Source organism: Pongo pygmaeus, chromosome 21, assembly GCF_028885625.2.
Source record: "Pongo pygmaeus isolate AG05252 chromosome 21, NHGRI_mPonPyg2-v2.0_pri, whole genome shotgun sequence".
NCBI classification, from domain to species: Eukaryota; Metazoa; Chordata; class Mammalia; order Primates; family Hominidae; genus Pongo; species Pongo pygmaeus.
Genome location: NC_072394.2, coordinates 44,721,463 through 44,741,347, shown reverse-complemented (window position 1 = coordinate 44,741,347; position 19,885 = coordinate 44,721,463). Strand labels below are relative to the sequence as shown.

Below are 19,885 nucleotides of genomic sequence, written 5' to 3'. Positions count from 1 at the left end.
TTGGGAAAACAGCTTAGCAACAATGGACTTTTTCAGAAGTGGAGAAAAGCTAAGTCTTTATACTTTATTTCATTCTTCCTTCCTCATACCAGTTTTGATTTGGGAATCTACCAGATGAGAACTTTCGGTGAAAAATCTAAGCTCATATCTGGTTAGTATGGGATTTCATATTATTATTTTTTCTGATCTTTGCTTTATACAGCAGAGCTACCATGAAAGTGTGGGATCTAAGGTTATTCCAGATCTGTGGCTGATTTGAAGTATACACATTGACTGTTTTACTTTGATGTGTTTTCCAGCCATGTAGGCAAGGGGCAATTTGCTCAAAAATTGTACTTCTGTAATCTCATCTTTCATTCCTTAAGGGCGTTAGACAGTGCTTTTGCCTTAGCTCTGAATGGTGAGGAAAACAATAAGCAACACCTGGAAGCAGCATTGTAGTGAAAAGAGCATGGACTGGGTTGGGGTTTGAATCCTGGACTTTGCCGCTTACTAACTTAAATTCTCTGAGCCCCTGTTCTCTCATCTGTAAATTGGGGACAATAGTACCAAATGTGTGCGGTTGCTGTGGGGATTTACCAGGACAGCATAAGATAACTGAATGCATATATGACATCTGGTTTTTATATCTGGTGCATAGTAGGTGCTCAGTTCCTTGTAGTTATTATTAGTATATTTTATATTTTATATTACTCTGTCTACTCCTATTTTGCAGTTTACCAAGTACTTTCATGTAAGTGTTGTGTCAAGAAAAACTCCCTCAAACTACATTTTTTCTCTACTCTCACACTACCACAGTCATCAACATGGAAGACAATTTCTGTGACCAAATGTATGGGATGTTTTCCCCACACATCAAGCAGTGGACACCAGCTGGGTGTCCTACAATTCAGTTCCTACCTGGAGATAGTGTCAGATCCCACAGGTTAGGGGCTCAGTCCCCATGACTGATCCCCATTCCCCAAGACACCAGTCACAAGCCTGGGCCTCTGAAATTTCTGTCCAACAGGCTTCAAGTTGGGGATCCCACAACCCCTTCTTTGGGCTCAACTAATTTGCTAGAACTGCTAGAGCAGCTCACAGAACTCGGGGAAACATGTTTAATGGTCCATTATGAAGCATATTCCAAATAATACTGATGAAGAGACACATAGGGTGAGGTTTGAGGGAAGAGGTGTGGAGCTTCCATATCCTCCCCGGGGCACCACCATCCAGGAACCTCCACGCGTTCAGCTATCTGGAAGCTCTCTCTCCAAATGCAGCCCTCTTAGGTTCTTAGGGGAGCTTCATAAAATCAGCATTCCTCCCCCCGAGTATGAGGTGGGACCCTCTCAGAGGAAGGTCTTAAGACTCACAATCAGAAAGACAGGGGAAGATGAGAGTCCTGCCTTGGGGCAGGTGAAAGGAAGGAAGGAGAGAGGGTATATCTCCTGAGGCCTTCCCCTGGGCCCTAACACACCCAACATTACAGCAAAAGACTGTAACAAGGAATATGGGAGTTATAAACTAGGCACAGTGGACAAATCCAATCTATATATTGCATGACACCACAGGTATCTCATGAAATCTTTGAGTCACTCCAATGAGGAAATATTTTAAATGTAAGGAAATGAAGTCTCACCACACTGAGCAGGGGCACAGGTCATATGAAGGAAGAAACCCGTGGAACAAAGAGGTGCTAATTACTAGTGCTGTGTTCTCATCATGAATTGGGGGTGGCTGTGGCAGGGATTCTGAAAGAGGCTGGTAAGTACTACAGCCCCTGCCCCAGAGAGAAGCACTTTACAGGTCTGAGTGCAGGGGAAAGATGCAATGAAAGGGTCCAAAGCTAGTCCTTACCCTTTGCTCTAAATTACAATAGAAAAGATGAAACCAACTGATGTGGTTTGGCTCTGTGTCCCCACCCAAATCTCATCTCAAATTGTAATCCCCATGTGTCAAGGGAGGGAATGGGTGGGAGGTGACTGGATCTTGGGGGGTGGTTTTCCCCCATGCTATTCTCATGATAGTGAAGGAGTTATTGTGAGATATGTTGGTTCTAAAAGTCGCAGTTTTGGCCAGGCATGGTGGCTCACATCTGTAATCCCAGCACTTTGGGAGGCCAAGGTGGGTGGATCACTTGAGGTCAGGAATTTGAGAAAGCCTGACCAACATGATGAAACCCCATCACTACTAAAAATACAAAAATTAGCCGGGCCTGGTGGCCTGCACCTGTGGTTCCAGCTACTTGGGAGGCTGAGGCATGAAAATCGCTTGAACCTGGGAGGCGGGGGTTGTAGTGAGTTGAGATCATGCTGCTGCACTACAGCTTGGGTAACAGAGCAAGACTCTGTCTCAAAAAAAAAAAAAAAAAAAAAAAGTGGCACTTTCCCTTGCACGCTCTCTCTCTCCTGCCACCATGTAAGATGTGCCTTGCTTCCCCTTTGCTTTCTGTCATGGTTGTAAGTTTCCTGAAGCCTCTCCAGCCATGCAGAACTATAAGTCAATTAAACCTCTTTTGTTTATAAATTACCCAGTCTCAGGTAGTGTCCTTACAGCAGTATGAGAATGGACTAATACACCAACCAAATAAAAAATTCTACCAACTAGCCAGATGCAGTAGCTAATGCCTGTAATCCCAGCACTTTGCGAGGCCAAGGCGGATGGATCACCTGAGGTCAGGAGTTCGAGACCAGCCTGGCCAACATGGTGAAACCCCATCTCTACTAAAAATACAAAAATGAGCTGGGTGTGGTGGCGCATGCCTGTAATTTGAGCTACTTGGGAGGCTGAGGTAGGAGAATTGCTTCTTGAACCCGGGAAGTGGAAGTTGCAGTGAGCCGAGATTGCACCACTGCACTCATAGCCTGGGAGACAGAGTGAGACTCCATCTCAAAAACAAAAAAACAAAAAACAAAAAAAAACTCTACCAACTGTATCATTTCTTTAAATATACTCACTGTCCCTAAAACAGGAGCAAGATCATTCATTGTTTCACAATTGGTATGAAATTTATCATCTGCATTGGAGAAATAGGACCAAGATTAAAGAGAGGATAGGGTTGGGGTCACGTTCATTGTTTTTTAAATTGGCCTCTTGAGTCCTGCTTAAACTTCATTGAGTAAATTTTTGTCTCTTAACGTTTTTGTTTATAGTATCTTATAAAAAGTGTTGTACCTTGGAGAGAATCTTATTCCAATTTAGTTATAGCAGACATACATAAAAAAATTTATTTAAAAAATATACCTAAATTATTATGATATTTAACATAACAATGTTTCATGTTATATTTTCTGGACATTTGAGGTTTAGAGGCTTTTTCCCCATTCTTTCTTTTTATTAATGTGTTTTATTTTTTTGTAGAGAGGGTGTCACTATGTTGCCCAGGCTAGTCTTGAACTCCTGGCTTCAAGCAATCCTCCTGCCTCAGCTTCCCAAAGTGCTGGGATTACAGGCATGACCCATCACGACCTGCCTCCCTGTTCTTTTTTTGAAATAAATATACAATGGCATTTTAGCTTGTTGATATCTGCAAGCTTGTTAATATCCTGCTGAGTTTCGACTGGGTTTGCATTGAATCTGTAGATCAATTTGGTGAGAAGTGACCTCTTAACAATACTGAGTCTTCCAGCTTAGGAACATGTATATCTCTTCGTTTGATTGGATCTTCTTTGATTTCTTTCATCACCATTTTATAGTTTTTGTCATGTAGGTCCCATGTGTATTTTGGTGGATTTATATCTGAATGTTTCTTTTTTGGGTGCTACTGTAAATTGTACTATTTATGAAAATTCAGATTCTAATTATTCATTATAAATACACAGAAGTGAAACCGATTTTTGTATGTTGAAAATATATATATATATATAACTTTTTTAAAAAGATAAGAAAATAGATATCTCAGATGGGGAAATAATTTCCTTACTCAAAAAAGGCTACTGCATGAACGATGTGTTAGGCTGACCCAGGCCAGGTGCTTAGCAGTGCCCAATATGTGCTACATGTGAGTTCTCATCTGCCTTGCCTTGTCATATTCTGTATTGCTCTAAAAGCCAGGCTCCATCCAATTAATGGTAGTTACAGGACTTAGAACCGTGTGATAGTTAAGATGTCAAGCCCTGGCCTCAGGCAGCCCCAGTTTTGGATCTTGGCCCTACCATACACTAGCTGTGCGATCTTCCGCATGTCTTTCACACCCTCTGGTCTTCTTTTTCCTACACTGCAAAATGGAGATAATACATGATAACATTGTAACTTGACCAGAGTCCAGTGCCTGGCACCCAGCAAGCACTCAGTAAGCATTAGCTATTCTCCTTCTTGTCTTTGTTGTTAAGTTATAAGGAGGAAGAGGCTAGGGAAGTCTAAAGAAGAACTCTCTAACAATGCTTATCTAACACTGGGTCAGGTTGAAAGGGAAGTGGTGAGCCTCCTATCACAGAAGAATGGACGACCCCCTATCTAGAAAGGCACAGGGGGAGTCAGGCTTCCCTGAGAGTTGCTCTATGTGTTGAGATTATAACACCCTTCATACCCCACATGGCGTTATAAGCAGAACTAGTTTCCAGGTCTCCCCAGTCCTCTCAGATACTTGACCCACAGACACAAAGCGTTTGAAGCAGTAGGCAGAAATAGTATCCCTGAAAAAACAAACACCAACCAGACTCATCTTTCCATCAGCGGCAGTTTATGATTGCACATTAAATTCAATTGCTTTTCTTTAGGAGGCTGGTGTAGGGACCCGTCATCTCTAACCCGGTGCCATCCATTCTAGCTTTCCCCAGGAGCACAGACAGACCAGCCGCCTTTCTAGTGTATACTAATTAATTTATCTCATGCTTGTGATTTTATGGCGCTGAAGTGCTGGAGCATTTCTGTTTATTCTTCTCCCTGCAAAGCACCTCACGTTGCATAAAGACCATGAATCTCCATTGCAAACACCGTCTGTCTTGAGCTGGAGAACAGCCCACCGGCTGTCTGTTGTCTTGCTGGCACTGCCTCTTACAGCCAAAGTAACACGTCCATTAATTTATCCTTAATGACATTTTGACATTCCAATCAGTTCATCAGATGTTTCTTTTGCAAGACTTGTCCCACACAGCCGGGCCAGGGTGCCAGGCCACTCTTGATGCATAATGCATGAGACAGTGCACCACTCAGTACCCTGTGACAGACAGATGCATCTGCTACTCTAAGACTGTATGTCCCCTAATAGCCCTGGCTCCCAGAGTGATTCACACCAATGCCTTCAGAGTTGTTTTCTTCTACGCTTCCAGCTTTCTGTGCTTAGGAGAAGCTGGTCAGTGCAAGGAGAGAGGCCTGGGGTCATAAACATACATGCAACAGTGCTAATAGGAGGGAAAGTAAGGGTAAATCAACCCCTTGCTATAGTCAGAGTTTAGAGAAGTGTTCATTCTAATTCAGGTGGAAGAAGGGCCTAGGGCAAACCTGACATCTTGAATCTTATCATTACTCTGCTACTACTTAGAAATTAGGATCATGAAGACACTCTGATAACAATAATGGATATCAAAGAAGAAAGGAAAATCATCCTTAATATCTTCAATCTAACACATGAGCCATCCACCCATAGATATACTTCCTCATCGTTATAATCACAATGTAGACACATTTTTGTTTTCTAGTATTTTTTTAACTTAATGTAATCCAGTTAGCATTTTTCCATGTCGTTACATGGTTTTCATTTTTAATGGCCCTCCATCATTTTAATGGCTGCATAATATTCCATCCAGGGGATGCACTATAATTTACTGAACCAGTTCCCTATTGTTAAACATTTACGGGGCTTTAACCGATCGTTTGTTATTAAAGAAAGGCAGCCAAGTTGGGTAAGGAGGAGAGCATGCTCTCAGCAGGCTCAAGAGCTGGGCTCAAATCCCACCTGTTCCCTTTACCTGTTTTATGAGTTTAGGATTAACCCTTCTGGGCCCTGAATTCCTAACCTATAAAACAAAAGAAATAATCACTACCTTGTTAGTGTTGTGAAAATCGGAGCTATGTTTAAAATACTAAGCACGTGGTAGTATCTGCTAAATGTTAAACTATTACATTTACCTAACTATGCCAGTAGTAGGGGCAATTCTGCCCACCCAAAAAGAAAACCATTTTGCAACGTCTAGAGACATTTTTATTGACATGCCTGGGAGTAGGGGGAACTACTGGCATCTAGAGGGTGGAAACCAAGGAGGATGCTACTAAGCATCCTACAGGGCACTAGGTAATTCCCCAACACATACGTAGCAAATAATTATCTGGCCCAAAATATCAACAGTGCTGAGGTTGAGAAATCTTGGCATACAGGAAGCTGTGTTTCCAGTGGTACCTACATGATACATGTATATTTTCCTTCTTATTATTTCCTTAGGATAAAATTCTAGAAAAATGGGAATTGTGGATTAAAGGATAGATGGTCTTATGCCCATCTACAGTTTTGGGGTGGAGTGGGGGATGGACGTAATGTTCTGTGTGTGTGTGTGTGTGTGTGTGTGTGTGTGTTTGAGACAGAGTCTCACTGTATCCCCCAGGCTGGAGTGCATTGGTGTGATCTCGGCTCACTCCAACCTCCCCGCCTCCCAGGTTTAAGCAATTCTCATGCCTCAGCCTCCCAAGTAGCTGGGATTACAGGCACCCTCCATCATGCCCGGCTAATTTTTGTATTTTAGTAGAGATGGGATTTCGCCATGTTGGCCAGGCTGGTCTCGAACTCCTGTCCTCAGGTGATCCACCCGCCTCAGCCTCCTAAAGTGCTGGGATTACAGGCATGAGCCACTGCGCCTGGCCTGGATGTAATGTTTGAGGTGACTGATGAAGAAAAGATGGAAGATAAATGGTATGTGATCCCCTGTGGGGCAGAGAATGGCATTCCATAGACCAGTAGTTCTCAAAATATAGAACCTAGCATCTCCTAGGAACTTGGAAATGAAAAGTTTTTGCACTCACCCCAGATTTACCAAATCAGAAACTGATGATGGAGACCAACAATGCCTGCTTAACAAGGTGATTCTGATGCACACTCAAGTCTGAGAATCATTGCCCTGCACTACCTGCAGAAGAAAGCCAACTTGTAGAATAGTAAGTAGGACCCTGCTTAAGTACAGAAATTTGGTGCAGAAATTGATGAAAAGGATCAAGTCGTAGACACGGGGAAGCTCAAATATGGGACAGTACAACAATAAAGGAATGGAAAGTGTCACTCAACTTATTCATTTATTCCATAAACATGTTTAAAGCTTTTACAACATTGTGGGAAGTGCTAAACTATGTGCCAAAGGAAATACAAATACAATATGCAAATATGTATATTTTGTACATTGATTATAATGAAAAGTGATGACAGAGGATAGGCAAATGACTGGGATACAAAACAGAAGCAAGGCCTACCCTATCAGGAAGAGATCAGAAAAGGCTTCCTGGAAGAAGTTATGATTTGAATGGGATTTGAAGGACTTGTGATCATCTCTTAATACGTTAATTCAACAGGTCTTTACAGGATACCTGCTTGTTCCAAAATCTATGTAAGGCCCTGGGGAACTGGTAGTGAACAAGGCCAACAGGTTGTTGTCCTTGTGGTTATAGTCTAGCAGGGCAATAGCCCTGTGAGTTAGCCATTCAGCAAGAAGGAGATATTTCTAGTTGGCAACTGAAGGTCTAAGATGGGGTCGGGGTGAGAGGAGGCAGTTGTGAGCTGGTGAGAGGGAGATCACCCTGGAGTCCTGGTTTGAGATCTGAGAAGAGGTGTGGGCATGTGAGTGTAGAACGGAGAAGGAGGTTCACTCAGCTATGGGGAAATAGCCATAGAGCCTCAGCAACCAGGAGACACTGCTTGGAAGTGGTTGCTTGGGATAAAGCTTGAAGAATTCATGGTCATCATCTATCCACATACAGGCTTTGTTGGGATATAGCAGACAGACCGAGGAGGAGCATCCAAAGGGTGAGGACTTCAGGAGACAGAGTTCAGCTCAGCCTCAGCTCAGCAAGGAATGGCCCTATATAGGGAGCTGCAGTCCTGTTAAAGAGCTGCCCATAGAGGTGATGCGTTTGGGTTGCTGGAATTCGCAGTTGGGGGCTGCATATCCACTGGCCAGGGATGCTGCAAGGAGTCTCCTAGCTAGGGTGGGAAAATGACTGGGAGGGCCTTTCCAGCCAGGGAATCCAAGATTCTACAACTTTTAATGATGTGAAACTGAAGGTCAAAGCATGAATGGGGAAGAGCATCTGCCCCACTGTCTGGTTTGGTTTCTGGTCATATGAGCAGGATATGGATAGAGCAAGATGAAACTACTGAGAGGAAAAATTAGTCACCTTGGTTCCCTAGAGTGCTCATCTTGGGAAGCAGACCAAACATAAAATTAAAAATTAAAGCAAGGAAAAAGTCATGCAGATTGCTGGGGCAAGGAAGAAAGATAAAAAAGAACTAGCATTTGTTGCATATCTTTATATGCCAAAGACCATGCTAGGGAACTGTCATCATTTATCATTTCTGATCATCACAGTAACTCTGCAAATTAGGGTATGTTAAATTCTATTCTATAGATGAGGAAATTGAGTCATAGAAATGGAGACTTGATCATGATTACACCACTGTTTGGAGCCAAGTCAGTCCAGGGCCAGAGCCCATGGTATTTCTGCAACACCAAGAACAGAGGGGTCATCTCCCCAACCCAGGGGTTCAGAGCTCAGACAGCATTCATTCAGGGAAGCTCCCATTGTCTGAACCATGAATTCTGGTCACACTCTGCTTTGAAGCACTTTTTTCCTTCTTATCACCTATTATGTAACAAATGCTTATGTAGAGCTTATTTGGTAGGTGACAGATCCCAGTTAAGTACTTTCATAATTATAAGTTAGTATCTACCTCAAAGCATTGCTAAGAGAATTCATTATAATTATCCCTATTTGACAGAAGAGAAAACTGAGTTATAGGGAGGTTTAGTAATTGCCCAAGACTGTACACCTAATAAAATCATGGAGCCAGGATTTCAGTCTAGGCAGTGTGGCTCCAAAGTCAATGCTGTTCCTAGGCTCTGCTTTAGGGCCCAGGGGCCAGTGTGGCCATGTACCCAGAGGGAGGAGGGCCTCACCTGTGTTTCAGGCCTTCTGCTGCTCTGATTTCACTGCTGGGTGCAGAGAGTGGTCCAACAGGGTCTGACTATTGCCTAAGTGGAAAGAGTGTGATTGGTAGGAGAACCCATCCAGGCCAGAGAGGTAGTCACAGGCAGAATAAAGAAGCAGAGATAGACAGGTAGAGGCACAGATATGGACAGCAAGACAGCAAAGGAATGGAAGTAAAAGACCAAGTCCTTTGGCCTTTCAAATTGTCATGACATCTGTTGCTGCTGCTGTTGCTGTTGCTGCTGCTGTTGCTTCTGTAACTTTGCCATGCTGGGGGATTCACAAGCCCTAGATGAGGGTGATGGGACAGGAGGGAAAGGACCCACCAGCTATGCCCCAGAATTGCTACCCAACAGAGGCAGTGAGCAGACAGGATGCTCATTGCCTGCAGGACATGAGTGGTTGTGAGTGAGTTTTCTGGCCGCAGGTGTCTATGCATATGTGTGCATATGTGTGAGTGTGTGTTTGCCTGGGGAGAAAGGGAGGCAGCTGAGAAAGCTTTAGGACAAGGGGAGATATGTGGTGGCTTTTTGCCTAAGCGTGACATAACAGGGAATCTTAGAGAACATTTAGAAGCCTGACTGCCAGGGTTTGAATCCTAGCTCTGCCTCTGAAAGCCTGGGTGGCTTTCCATGGGTTACTTCAACTCTCTCTGCCTCAATTCTTTTATCTGTAAAATGGAACTAATAATACTCCTGGCCTCACAGTATTGTAGCAGAATTAAAGAACTTAATACCCTGTTTATAAAGGCCTTGAATAGTGGCTGGCATGGAATAAGTACTCTATAATGTTTATTAAACAAATAACATTAATTTAGGACTTATTATGGTCATTTTATTAGTTTCCTCAGGCTACTGTACAAATGTCTCACAAACTAGATGACTTAACCAAAGTTTGTTCTCTCATAATTTTAGAAGCTATAAATCCAAAATCAAGGTGTTGGAGTGGTCAGGCTCCCTCTGAGACTCTAAGTAGAATGGTGCCATGCCTCTTCTGGCAGCTGGTGGTGCCCACCAGTCCTCCGTATTCCTTGGCTTATGGCTCATCACTCCCATCTCCACCTTTATTGTCACGTGGCATTCTTCCAGTGTACTTCTGTCCAAATTTCCCTCTCCTTGTAAGCACATCAGTCATCTGGGAATCAGAGCCACCCTAGTGACCTCATTTTAACTTGATTACATCTGCAAAGACCCTATTTCCAAATAAGGTAACATTGACAGGTACTATGGATTAGGACTTCAACGTATCTTTTGCGGCCAGAGAGTGGGTGAGTGGAACACAGTTCAATCCATAACAATCATTTTAAAAGCATCAGTTGTTGCCATGATTCTTAGATGCCAACTCCCCCCCATAGTGAAATCAATACACAGAGAGGGGAAAGGGAGTGTTCATGGCAACTCAATGAGATATTTGAGATCTGGACCCGGCACCCGGGTCTCCTACCTTCTAGTGTTCCATTTTCAAGAATGAAACTTTACTAATTCAACCTGCTGAAGAGTGGGCCCACCTACTTCGGTGGTTCTCAAACTTTGGCATGCAGTAGAATTGCATGGAGGGCTTATTGATCACCTAGAGTTTCTGATTCAGTAGGTCAGGGCAGGGCCAGTGAAGTTGCGTTGCTAATACATCCCCAGGTGAAGCGGATGCTGTTGGTCCAGGGAAACCACACTTGGAGAACAGCTGTTCCGCATCGGTGGTGCTCAAGCTTAGTGGCACATTATAATCACCTGGAAAGCTTCTGCATGCCCAGATGCCCAGGCTGCACCCCAGAGCAATTAAATTAGAATCTCACTGGTAATTTTTAAAGCTCCCCAAATGATTTGCTCAGCAAAAGCTGAAAAGCATGGCTCTAGACTGCATCAATGGAGGTTTTTAAAGAAAAGCCATTATTCAGGGCAGCCACTTCAAAGTATTCACATTTAATAAATAATGAGGTTATTTAAACTAACATGGATTTTTTTGTATTTAAAATATGATCACACCAGAGAGCATTTATTGAATGCTTACTGTGTGCATACCTTGGGCAAAGTGGTTTACCAGCAACATACCATTCCATCCTCCCAACAGTCTTACGGGGGAAGTACTACTCTAATCCGTGTTTTGCAGGCAGGAGGAAACTGGCATGCAGAGGGCTCAGTAACTTGCAAGAGCTCGCACAGCTAGTCTGACATGGAGCCAGATTTTGATGCCAGGCTGTCTGGCACCAAAGCCAGTCTATTAACTGCTATGCAGTCCTGCCTCCTGATATGAGGGAAAACAGTCCATTCTCCTTTAAATGCGACACACATCCATATCCCTATTTACACTATTGATTCTTATGTGATGTAGCTCAGCCTTTGCCTCAATTACAGTAATTCTGAGTCAGTGGGGGCATAGATGAATAAAGTTTTGCTGCATTTGTAAGACACTGGAATCATGTGTACCACAGACTGAATTTGCCCTTCTAATCTGGAAGGGCAAATCCCTAGAAGAAGCATGGCGGAATGTGGAGCAGGTGTCCACATTCCTGAGCTGGCAGGCAGAAAGCAGGGCTTGCATCCTACACACTGTGCATCTTAGCTAAGGGACTACTCTGTCCGGGCCTCAGTGTCTTGTCTGTGAAATGAGAAGATGCTGCAGTTCCCTTACAGTTGCGATGTGTAGCTTTAAGCTGAGATCTAGTCACGCCAGCAGAGCATCCTGGATTCAAAGAGGACAATGCCAGCTTTTAGTAGAAGCAGGGCTTGACTTGTGTATTTTTTTTTTTTTTTTTTTGGTCCACTTCCTATGGCTGAGATCTCTGACTCCAGGATTTCAGTCTTCATGGTTTCCCAGGAAAGTTTGTCTGGAGATTGCAATGGAGGATGGCCCAGAGGAGGAGCCCTATGGGGAAGAGGAAGAGTGCCTGATTAGTGTCTCCCCAGGAGAGTGGGCATGGCCTCCACATCCAGGGAAAAACTCTAGGTGGAGCCCTGTAGACTCCTGCCCCCACCAGTTGGCTGGGTGGTCCTGTTCCTAGCCCAGAAGAGAGTCAAGGGTTTTGCAGAATCCAAATCCTGGGATCCTCCACCACCTCTTTTCTAAGTGGTTTCCCAGTCTCTACTTGAACTTCTCCAATAGCGGGGAGCTCAGTACTTGCAAAAGCCAAACAGGGCAGGATTCCTGTCTTGTTTTTCATATCATCATCTCCTTCCTTGTAACAGCCACAGATTCAAAGTACTTGCTCATTAACTGTTTGTCCAACAAATTAATGAGCAAAAAGGAGGGAACTTCTAACTTTGGGAAGGAGGCAAAGACTTCTAAGAGTAGGGGACATTTGAGTTGGGCCTTAAAAGGTGAAGAGAAGGTTGCTAAACCAGAAAAATTGGGGAGGGGAATTCAGGCGTTAGGTGCTTCCAAAAGAGACCTAAGCAGTTCTACTTTGCTAGAAATTCCTTTGTTGTGCCATGTTGGTGTGCTGCACCCATTAACTCGTCATTTAACATTAGGTATATCTCCTAATGCTATCCCTCCCCACTCCCCCCACCCCAGAACAGACCAACATGGCACATGTATACATATGTAACAAACCTGCACGTTGTGCACATGTACCCTAAAACTTAAAGTATAATAAAAAAAAAAAGAAAAGGAAAAAGAAATTCCTTCGTTGTATCAAGCCAACCTGGTCCTCATTCTGCCCCTGGGACCATAGAGACCCAACCATCAGATGCATGAAGAGAACGTTACTTTGTATTCCCTCTCTGTGAGAAATGTCCCTGGATGTTTCATGCACTCCTCCTCTCGTAGCATGATTTCCACACTTTTAACAGCTCTTCTTTCCTCTCTCGTGAGCCATTCTACCTGCCAGTATCCCTTGTAAAGAGTGGCACTCAGAACAAATCACAGGACTCATGGTCCATCCTGGGCACATCCCCTGCCACCTACCCCTCACTCAGCTAACAAGCGAAGGTCAGAGAGAGCTCAAAGTGATCCGTTAGAAGGAAAAATGCCAAGAGCTATGGCCGCGTCACCTCGTCCTCACCTGTCAGAAGCAGTAAACTTTGGATTGCTGTGTCTTAAAACAGTCTTCAGCTTTGGAAATGTTCCTGCAAAGGAATAAACAGGCTTATGCATACTCTCTTTTTATCAGCTTTTGGTACCCCCTGCTGGCGAAATTGTGTGACCCAGTTGGCAAAAATCTCAGAGCAACTAGAGAAAAAAATCCTCAGTTCAGAAAGTCATAAGTACTTGAGTTTTGAAGGCTCTGAGAATTCCATGAATTATATGATCATCCCAGGAGTCATGTGACTATTGCATGAGATTTTTTTTTTTTCTTCTTCAACATGCTATAGCTGCAGCTATTTTGTGGGCTCTGCGGGGGAAATCTCTGACTTCCATGAACATTTTGTTAATTCTGCAAACATTCCAAGAAGGAAATGCTAAGTTACCGCACAAAATATTTCTAGTTACGAATATTCCAGGTCACCAGCTAATTTTATGCAGGCGTTTCCTTCTCTTTCTTTGCACGTATCTACTTTTAAAGTGGTTGTAATTTATGTTCAGAGTAAGAGGACTATCTTTTCTACACTTCAAATTGCAGACTTTTAAGTATAAATTTGTGCAACAAATTTATTGAGCCATGTGCCAGACACTCAGCAAGAAATTGGAGTAGGTGCAAAGAGTCAAAAGCCCTTCTCCCAAGAGGTTCTTGTCGTAGTAGGTGAACGAGTTGAATCACTGCAATTTGACTCAACAAGTACATAGCTAACATGGCACCAAAACCCTCCCTGATCTGCTGCCAGGGTTCAAACCAGGTTCTAGCTCTTACATAGCAACAGGTATTTCTTCTTGGTGTTCATCATCTTTGTGATTTTTGTTTCTGTATTTATCTTTTTAATGCCCATCTTTGCCATTAGTCTTCATGTTCCATGAAGATTAAGGTCAAGAAGACATGATCCTCTAGTATTTAGCAGAGACTCATACATGTACATGTTCAATGGATGAGTCAAGCAAGAGGAGAAAATTATAATTCTATGTAGAAGAGCAGGGAGAAGCTTCAGAGGTGATGTGACACTTACATTGAGCCTTAGAGGACAAAGAGGAGGTGACCAGTGGAGAAGAAGAGGGACACATCAAGGAATATGGAGTATTGAGAAATAGTGTGGTGGGAGGAGGTAGTTGATGTTTTCTGAAAGGGGAGGATAAGGTTATGTGCAGAGAATAAGACTGAGTTGAAGCCCGGTCCTTAGTTTAAGGGTCTTGTTTGCCCTATTCACAGATTTGGGTTTCTCTTTTGTTGAGAGAAAAAAATAATGAGGTAGTAAATTAAATTATTTGGCTATGGAGATGAATGTCAATTTTTCTGTGTTACTGAGAGGTCTTTTTGACACTTAAATTCAGAATTCTGAAAGAATAGATATAGATCCCCAAACTGTGGTTTTGTGTTTTATTTCCTTCCACAAATACCCCCTCCATTTCCACCTTGTAGCTGTCCTTGCCAATTGCCAAAACATCTATCCATACATTAAAATGATTATATAACATTATTATCACCATGAACATACAGAGTCAGCCATCAGCTTTAAATACTAAGGATGTAATATATCTGATATTTTTACAATTCAGTTAGCTTTCCAATTTTTAAATATGTGTTTTTGGGGATACTTAGTTTTTCTTTTTTTAATACAGGTGTTCAGAGCTACCCAAACATTTCTACAAAGTACCATTTTTCATAAAAGCAGCAAGGCTTTTATTATTATGATGATTCCTTTGAAAACCAATGATCTGTGCCTAAGACAACCCTTTCCATATTACTTTACCCTGAATGGAATGAGATTGGTTGAGAGTTCTGCCCCCAAGGAAATATCAAAGCCTCCGAAACATACTCATTTATAGTTTTAAAGTTAACTCTCTTATCAGATTTCCTTTTATTTCCTGCTGGGGCAATGTGAGCAGAGCTCAGATAGAAGCAAAGAATCTGCTATATATCTTTTCAAATTTATGATTAAGAAGGTCACATATACATTTTTAAACATACTCCTTTTTGATAATAAATGAAGAATAAAATTTTGAAATGTCATCAGCAGCAGAAGTGCTCATTTTTCCTTCGTTGGCATTCCCCCACCCCTGTCTAATTGTCTGACCGATCCAATGCTTCATTTCTTGTTGTATATCTGCCTGGAATAGTTTTACTGGTAGAACAGTATGCCTGTGGCCAAAACATTATAATGAAGAGATGCATTCCTCTTCCTGAGTGCCTTTCTCTCCCCGAGCCAACTTAAAAAAATTAGTGAATGAAGAATTCCATTTTAGGCTACATATGTCTTCAAATTATGGCCAAAACGAGGAGTATAAAGAAACTTTTCTCGGCCGGGCATGGTGGCTCACACCTGTAATCCTAGCACTTTGGGAGGCCAATGCAGGCGGATTGCCTGAGCTCAGGAGTTCAAGACCACCCTGGGCAATATGGTAAAATGCCGTCTCTACTAAAATACAAAAAATTAGCTAGATGCGGTGGCAGACACCTGTAGTCCCAGCTACTCTGGAGGCTGAGGCATGAGAATTACTTGAGCCTGGGAGGCAGAGGCTGCAGTGAGCTGAGATCGCACCACTGCACTCCAGTGTAGGCAACAGAATAAGACACTGTAAAAAAAAAAAAAAAAAAAAAAAAAAAAGACACACACACACGCAACTTTTCTCTTCTTGGTTGGATTCCTGGATCCAGTTCCCCTCTCCACCTTTCTCTACTGTGCTCTCTGCTTCCAGAGTGCATTCTGTATGAAGTCTGTCAAAAAGATCACTTGCCACTTCTGACTTGTTGGGTTCAGCTAGTGAGAACTGCCACAGGGGACCAGAGGAAGGGCATAAGGTGTAGTCAGGGCATTTTTTTTTTTCCCTCTGGTTCTCTCCCTGTGAGGTTGTCTATGACTGGCTGGGCCTTTCAAGAGAAAGCCGTTGCTTCTGTTCAGGGTGCCTCCTCTTCACAGCTCTCCTCTTTGGGGCTCTGGTTACTGCTTCCTCTATTTGTTCCTCTGGTCCCATAGGTAATAAACAGCTCTCCTATTGATGCAGTAGTATATTGTGGGTCCTATACACTTGTCACCTTTATCAGCAGACCTTTTATAAATAAACCTTCCTCAAATTGTCCTCATTTGAGTATGCCATCTGTCATTCTTCTGTGAAGTCTACACCTAGGTCATGAGATTCATGTTTCAAGGAGGATGCTATCAAACTGGAATTTGTCCTATGTGAACTCCTCTAAAACGCTTCTAAGCTGAGGTTTGGGTTTTTCTTTTCTTTTCTGTTTTTTGTTTGTTTGTTTGTTTGACAGAGTCTCACTCTGTCACCCAGACTGGAGTGCAGAGGCGTGATCTCGGCTCACTGCAGCCTCCGCCTCCTGGGCTCAAGTGATCTTCCCACCTCAGCCTGCTGAGTAGCACAGGTGTGCACCACCACACCTGGCTAATTTTTGTAGAGATGGGGTTTCACCATGTTGCCCAAGCTGGTCTCAATTCCTGGGCTCAAGTGATCTGCCCAGCTCAGCCTCCCAGCGTGCTGGGATTACAGGCATGAGCCACTGTTCCCAGCCTAAGTTGAGGTTTATCCTTTTCTTTTATACTTCCTCTGGCAGGGAGATTGTTACCTCTTGAAACTATCTGTTTCATGATCAGTGGGGCTCAACCTTGGAAAATTATTCCCTGTATTGCACTGGATTTGACCTCTCTGAGACATCCCGTTTTGTGTGTTGCGACAGGAACGACCAAAATTGAATTTGATGCCTACTCCTGTGAAGGATGGAGTAAGAGACTTGGAAAAATTGACTCTCAAGATATCTGATGTTTAACCTATAGCCTTTCATGTGATAGGACTATAACAGCTATATTTCGATGCATATATGTTGGAAAAAGAGGGACCATGTTCACTTTTTAGAAATATTTGAATAACTCTTACATGCAAGAGGAGTTAGTCATATTTTTGTATCTCTAATGATATATCTGAGACCTATCCAGTTAAAATTTAAAGGACATAGATTTTAAATCCACAGAAAAGAACTTTTTAACCTTTTAGTTCCTCAGTGAGGTCAAAGTCTACATCATTTGAAAGAATTCAGGGAGAGATGGGATCCCACAGTGGGGCTGTTGGGGAGGGAATTCCAACATTGGAATATAGTTGGATCCACTGGCAATAGTAGAAAACACAAGAATAGCAACTGCTAGGCATCGAGTGTCCACTATGTGCGAGGCACTGTGCTCTGTGTATTTTATGCATTGTCTCATTTAATCCTCACAACCCTATAAGGTTGGTCCTGTCATCTGCCACAGTATACAGAAGAATAGTTCAGGATTTAGAGTAAGAAATTTGCCCGGGGTCTTGCAGCTAGTTGGCAGGCAGCAGAGGTAAGCTATGAACCTGAGTCTGTCTGACACCAAAGCTGATGTTTTTAACCTCCAGTGGTTTGTGTCAGAATAACTTGGGGAACTTGATGGCCATATAGATTTCTAGATCCTGTCCTACTTCAGTGATCCTGAGCCTCTGTGTGTGTGTGTATTTTTTTTTGACTCTTCAGGTGATTCAGATTTACACTAAAGTTTGAGAAGCACTGCTCTACACTATTATTATCGTAATAGTTATATTATGATAATATCCATCTGGTTCTGAGGGTCTTTTATTCCCGTGGGAATAAGGTTGCATCAATTCAGCTGTAAATTTCCTTCTTTTGAGCTGTGAAACTAACCTGCACACTCATCCACCTCCAACCACCAGCCCCTGCTTCACTCTACTATTATTTGGTAGGTTTTTGATGAGCTCAGTTCCTGAGAAAGACAAGCCTCCATTTTTAATCTCATTCAGAGCCACAGAAACAGAAAGGCCAGTCTAACCACTTCCTCCCTCTGAAAGGAGACTTAGGGAAAGGAATACAAATCTTGTTGATTTCCTCTGAAAGGAGAGTGGGGGAAGCATTGTACAAGTCTCATTGATTTCCCATTTTAGGCTCAAACATAGAACACATGCATTGTCAGGGGTGAGGCAGCAGCGTGAGTCTCATATTTCTGAGTAAACGGAAACCATTCATGGTTGGTTCTGCCTTGATTCTTTTTCTGGAGAATGAACCAGATTTGGGGGTTGAGGATGAGGATTGGGGAAGAACAATCTACCCAATGCTTTAATGCAACTGGCACCATCTGACTGTGGTTTTTTTCCCCTTGCACATGTCCCAAAGGAAGCTGGCCAAGAAGCAGAAGGAGACCCAGAGTGGAGCCCAGAGGGAAATGGGGCCTGTGGCCTCTGCCGACAAACCCACCACCAAGCTCAGCGCTAGCCGCAATGATGAAGGCTTCTCTTCTAGTTCTCAGGACATCAATGGATTCAGTAAGTAGAGCCAACAAAGGGGAAGGGGACATCCATGGTCCAGCTCGGCCCTAGTACTTCTGCTGTGAACCCCACACATTGATCAGGTGCTGCCAGGCATAGGGTATGGATGCTTCCCTAAGATGGACTGGGATGAAGGTTCTCCCTGACAAAGACTTGGGGCAGTTCATCCTAAGGTGAAATGGAATATTTAAAAAATCTTCCCCAAATCAGATGGAAATGGGAGCAAGTCATCCTAACTGCTTGTGGACATAAATAGAGACAGGTTAAAAATAATAGCAGTAAAAAAGAAGGAGGAGGAGGATGGTTATGTCCTTAAGGAGAAAAATATGCCACACTGAATTGAGTGGCTTAAGATTTTCAAATCTGTGTTTCATATACACCACATAAGGTAGGTGAGTCACAGATTATGACTGTCTCCACTCTGAGTGCTTAGGAAACTGAGGCTCAGAGATGCAACTTATCTAAAATACAATGGCTGATGAGTTACATATTTAGATTGGAAGCCACATCCCTCAAACATTTGCCAGTTCCGCCACAGCCAGTGTTCCAAGTAGCGTTAGTCAAGGGCACCTGAGTCCTTGTTCAGAGTTAATAAAGGATCCCAAGACTTGGGTGGTTAAGATACCAGGGTTAACCCTTATCCTAAGGAGAACTCCAAGACTGCCAACATCTAAGGCTTCCTTGTGGACAGACTTGCTTCTGTTCTTACAGCCATTCTATCAGCCAGTTAACAGACTAGATTTCCCAGCCTCTTCCCCAAATTGGGTAATGCAAGAAGTCTCAAAGAATCTGTACATACACAGATGTCCTCCACATACCATGTAAGCTACAAATGGAAGAAACTCCATTTTGTAAAAAATCACTCAAGATATGATCAGTTTGGGATAATGGGGATCTATGAGAGGATAAAGAAAGAAAGAAAAAATTTATCCCCTTCTGTAATGTAGACACTGTCTCTCATCCTCACCATAGTCCTGTAAGATCCTTAGTATTATTGTTCCCATTTTATAGGTAACGTATGCAATGCTAAGTGTGTTTGGCCAGCCGTTCCAGAGCCACACAGCTTGTTTTTAATGGATCCAGATCTGAGAGTAACTCAGGTCCATGATTCCTAAGCTCCAGTGCAGCACAGAACCCACCTGGGGAGGTTTTCAACACATCCATATCTGGGCTCCACACCTTATCTCCTGAATCAAAATCTCCTGGGGGATGACAGGTGGGGCCCAACTAAGGGATATAGATTTTGTAAGTCATTCAGAGTTCTCATAGGCACCCAGATTTAGAATACAGCACTTGGATGGAGGCAATTGCTATGCTCAGGCACTGATGTACTGTCTTTGGGAAGAGATTAGTTTAAACTACAAAAATGTTGAGAAGACAACAAAATGAATACCCATATACCCTTTACCTAGATTCACCAATTGCTACCATTTTGAAACATTTGCAC

The 19,885-nt window shown here is 42.9% G+C and overlaps 1 protein-coding gene across 12 annotated transcripts in view; it reads left to right on the top strand.

Moving 5' to 3' along the window:
* Window positions 1-19,885, top strand: part of PTPRT (protein tyrosine phosphatase receptor type T) — a 1,135,643-nt gene that overhangs the window by 991,129 nt on the left and 124,629 nt on the right. For all 12 annotated transcript variants that reach the window (XM_054467368.1, XM_054467370.1, XM_063659593.1 and 9 more), the window contains one exon: window positions 18,287-18,435. In XM_054467368.1, coding sequence (XP_054323343.1) covers window positions 18,287-18,435 — 149 coding nt within the window. The remainder of the gene's footprint in view (window positions 1-18,286; window positions 18,436-19,885) is intronic.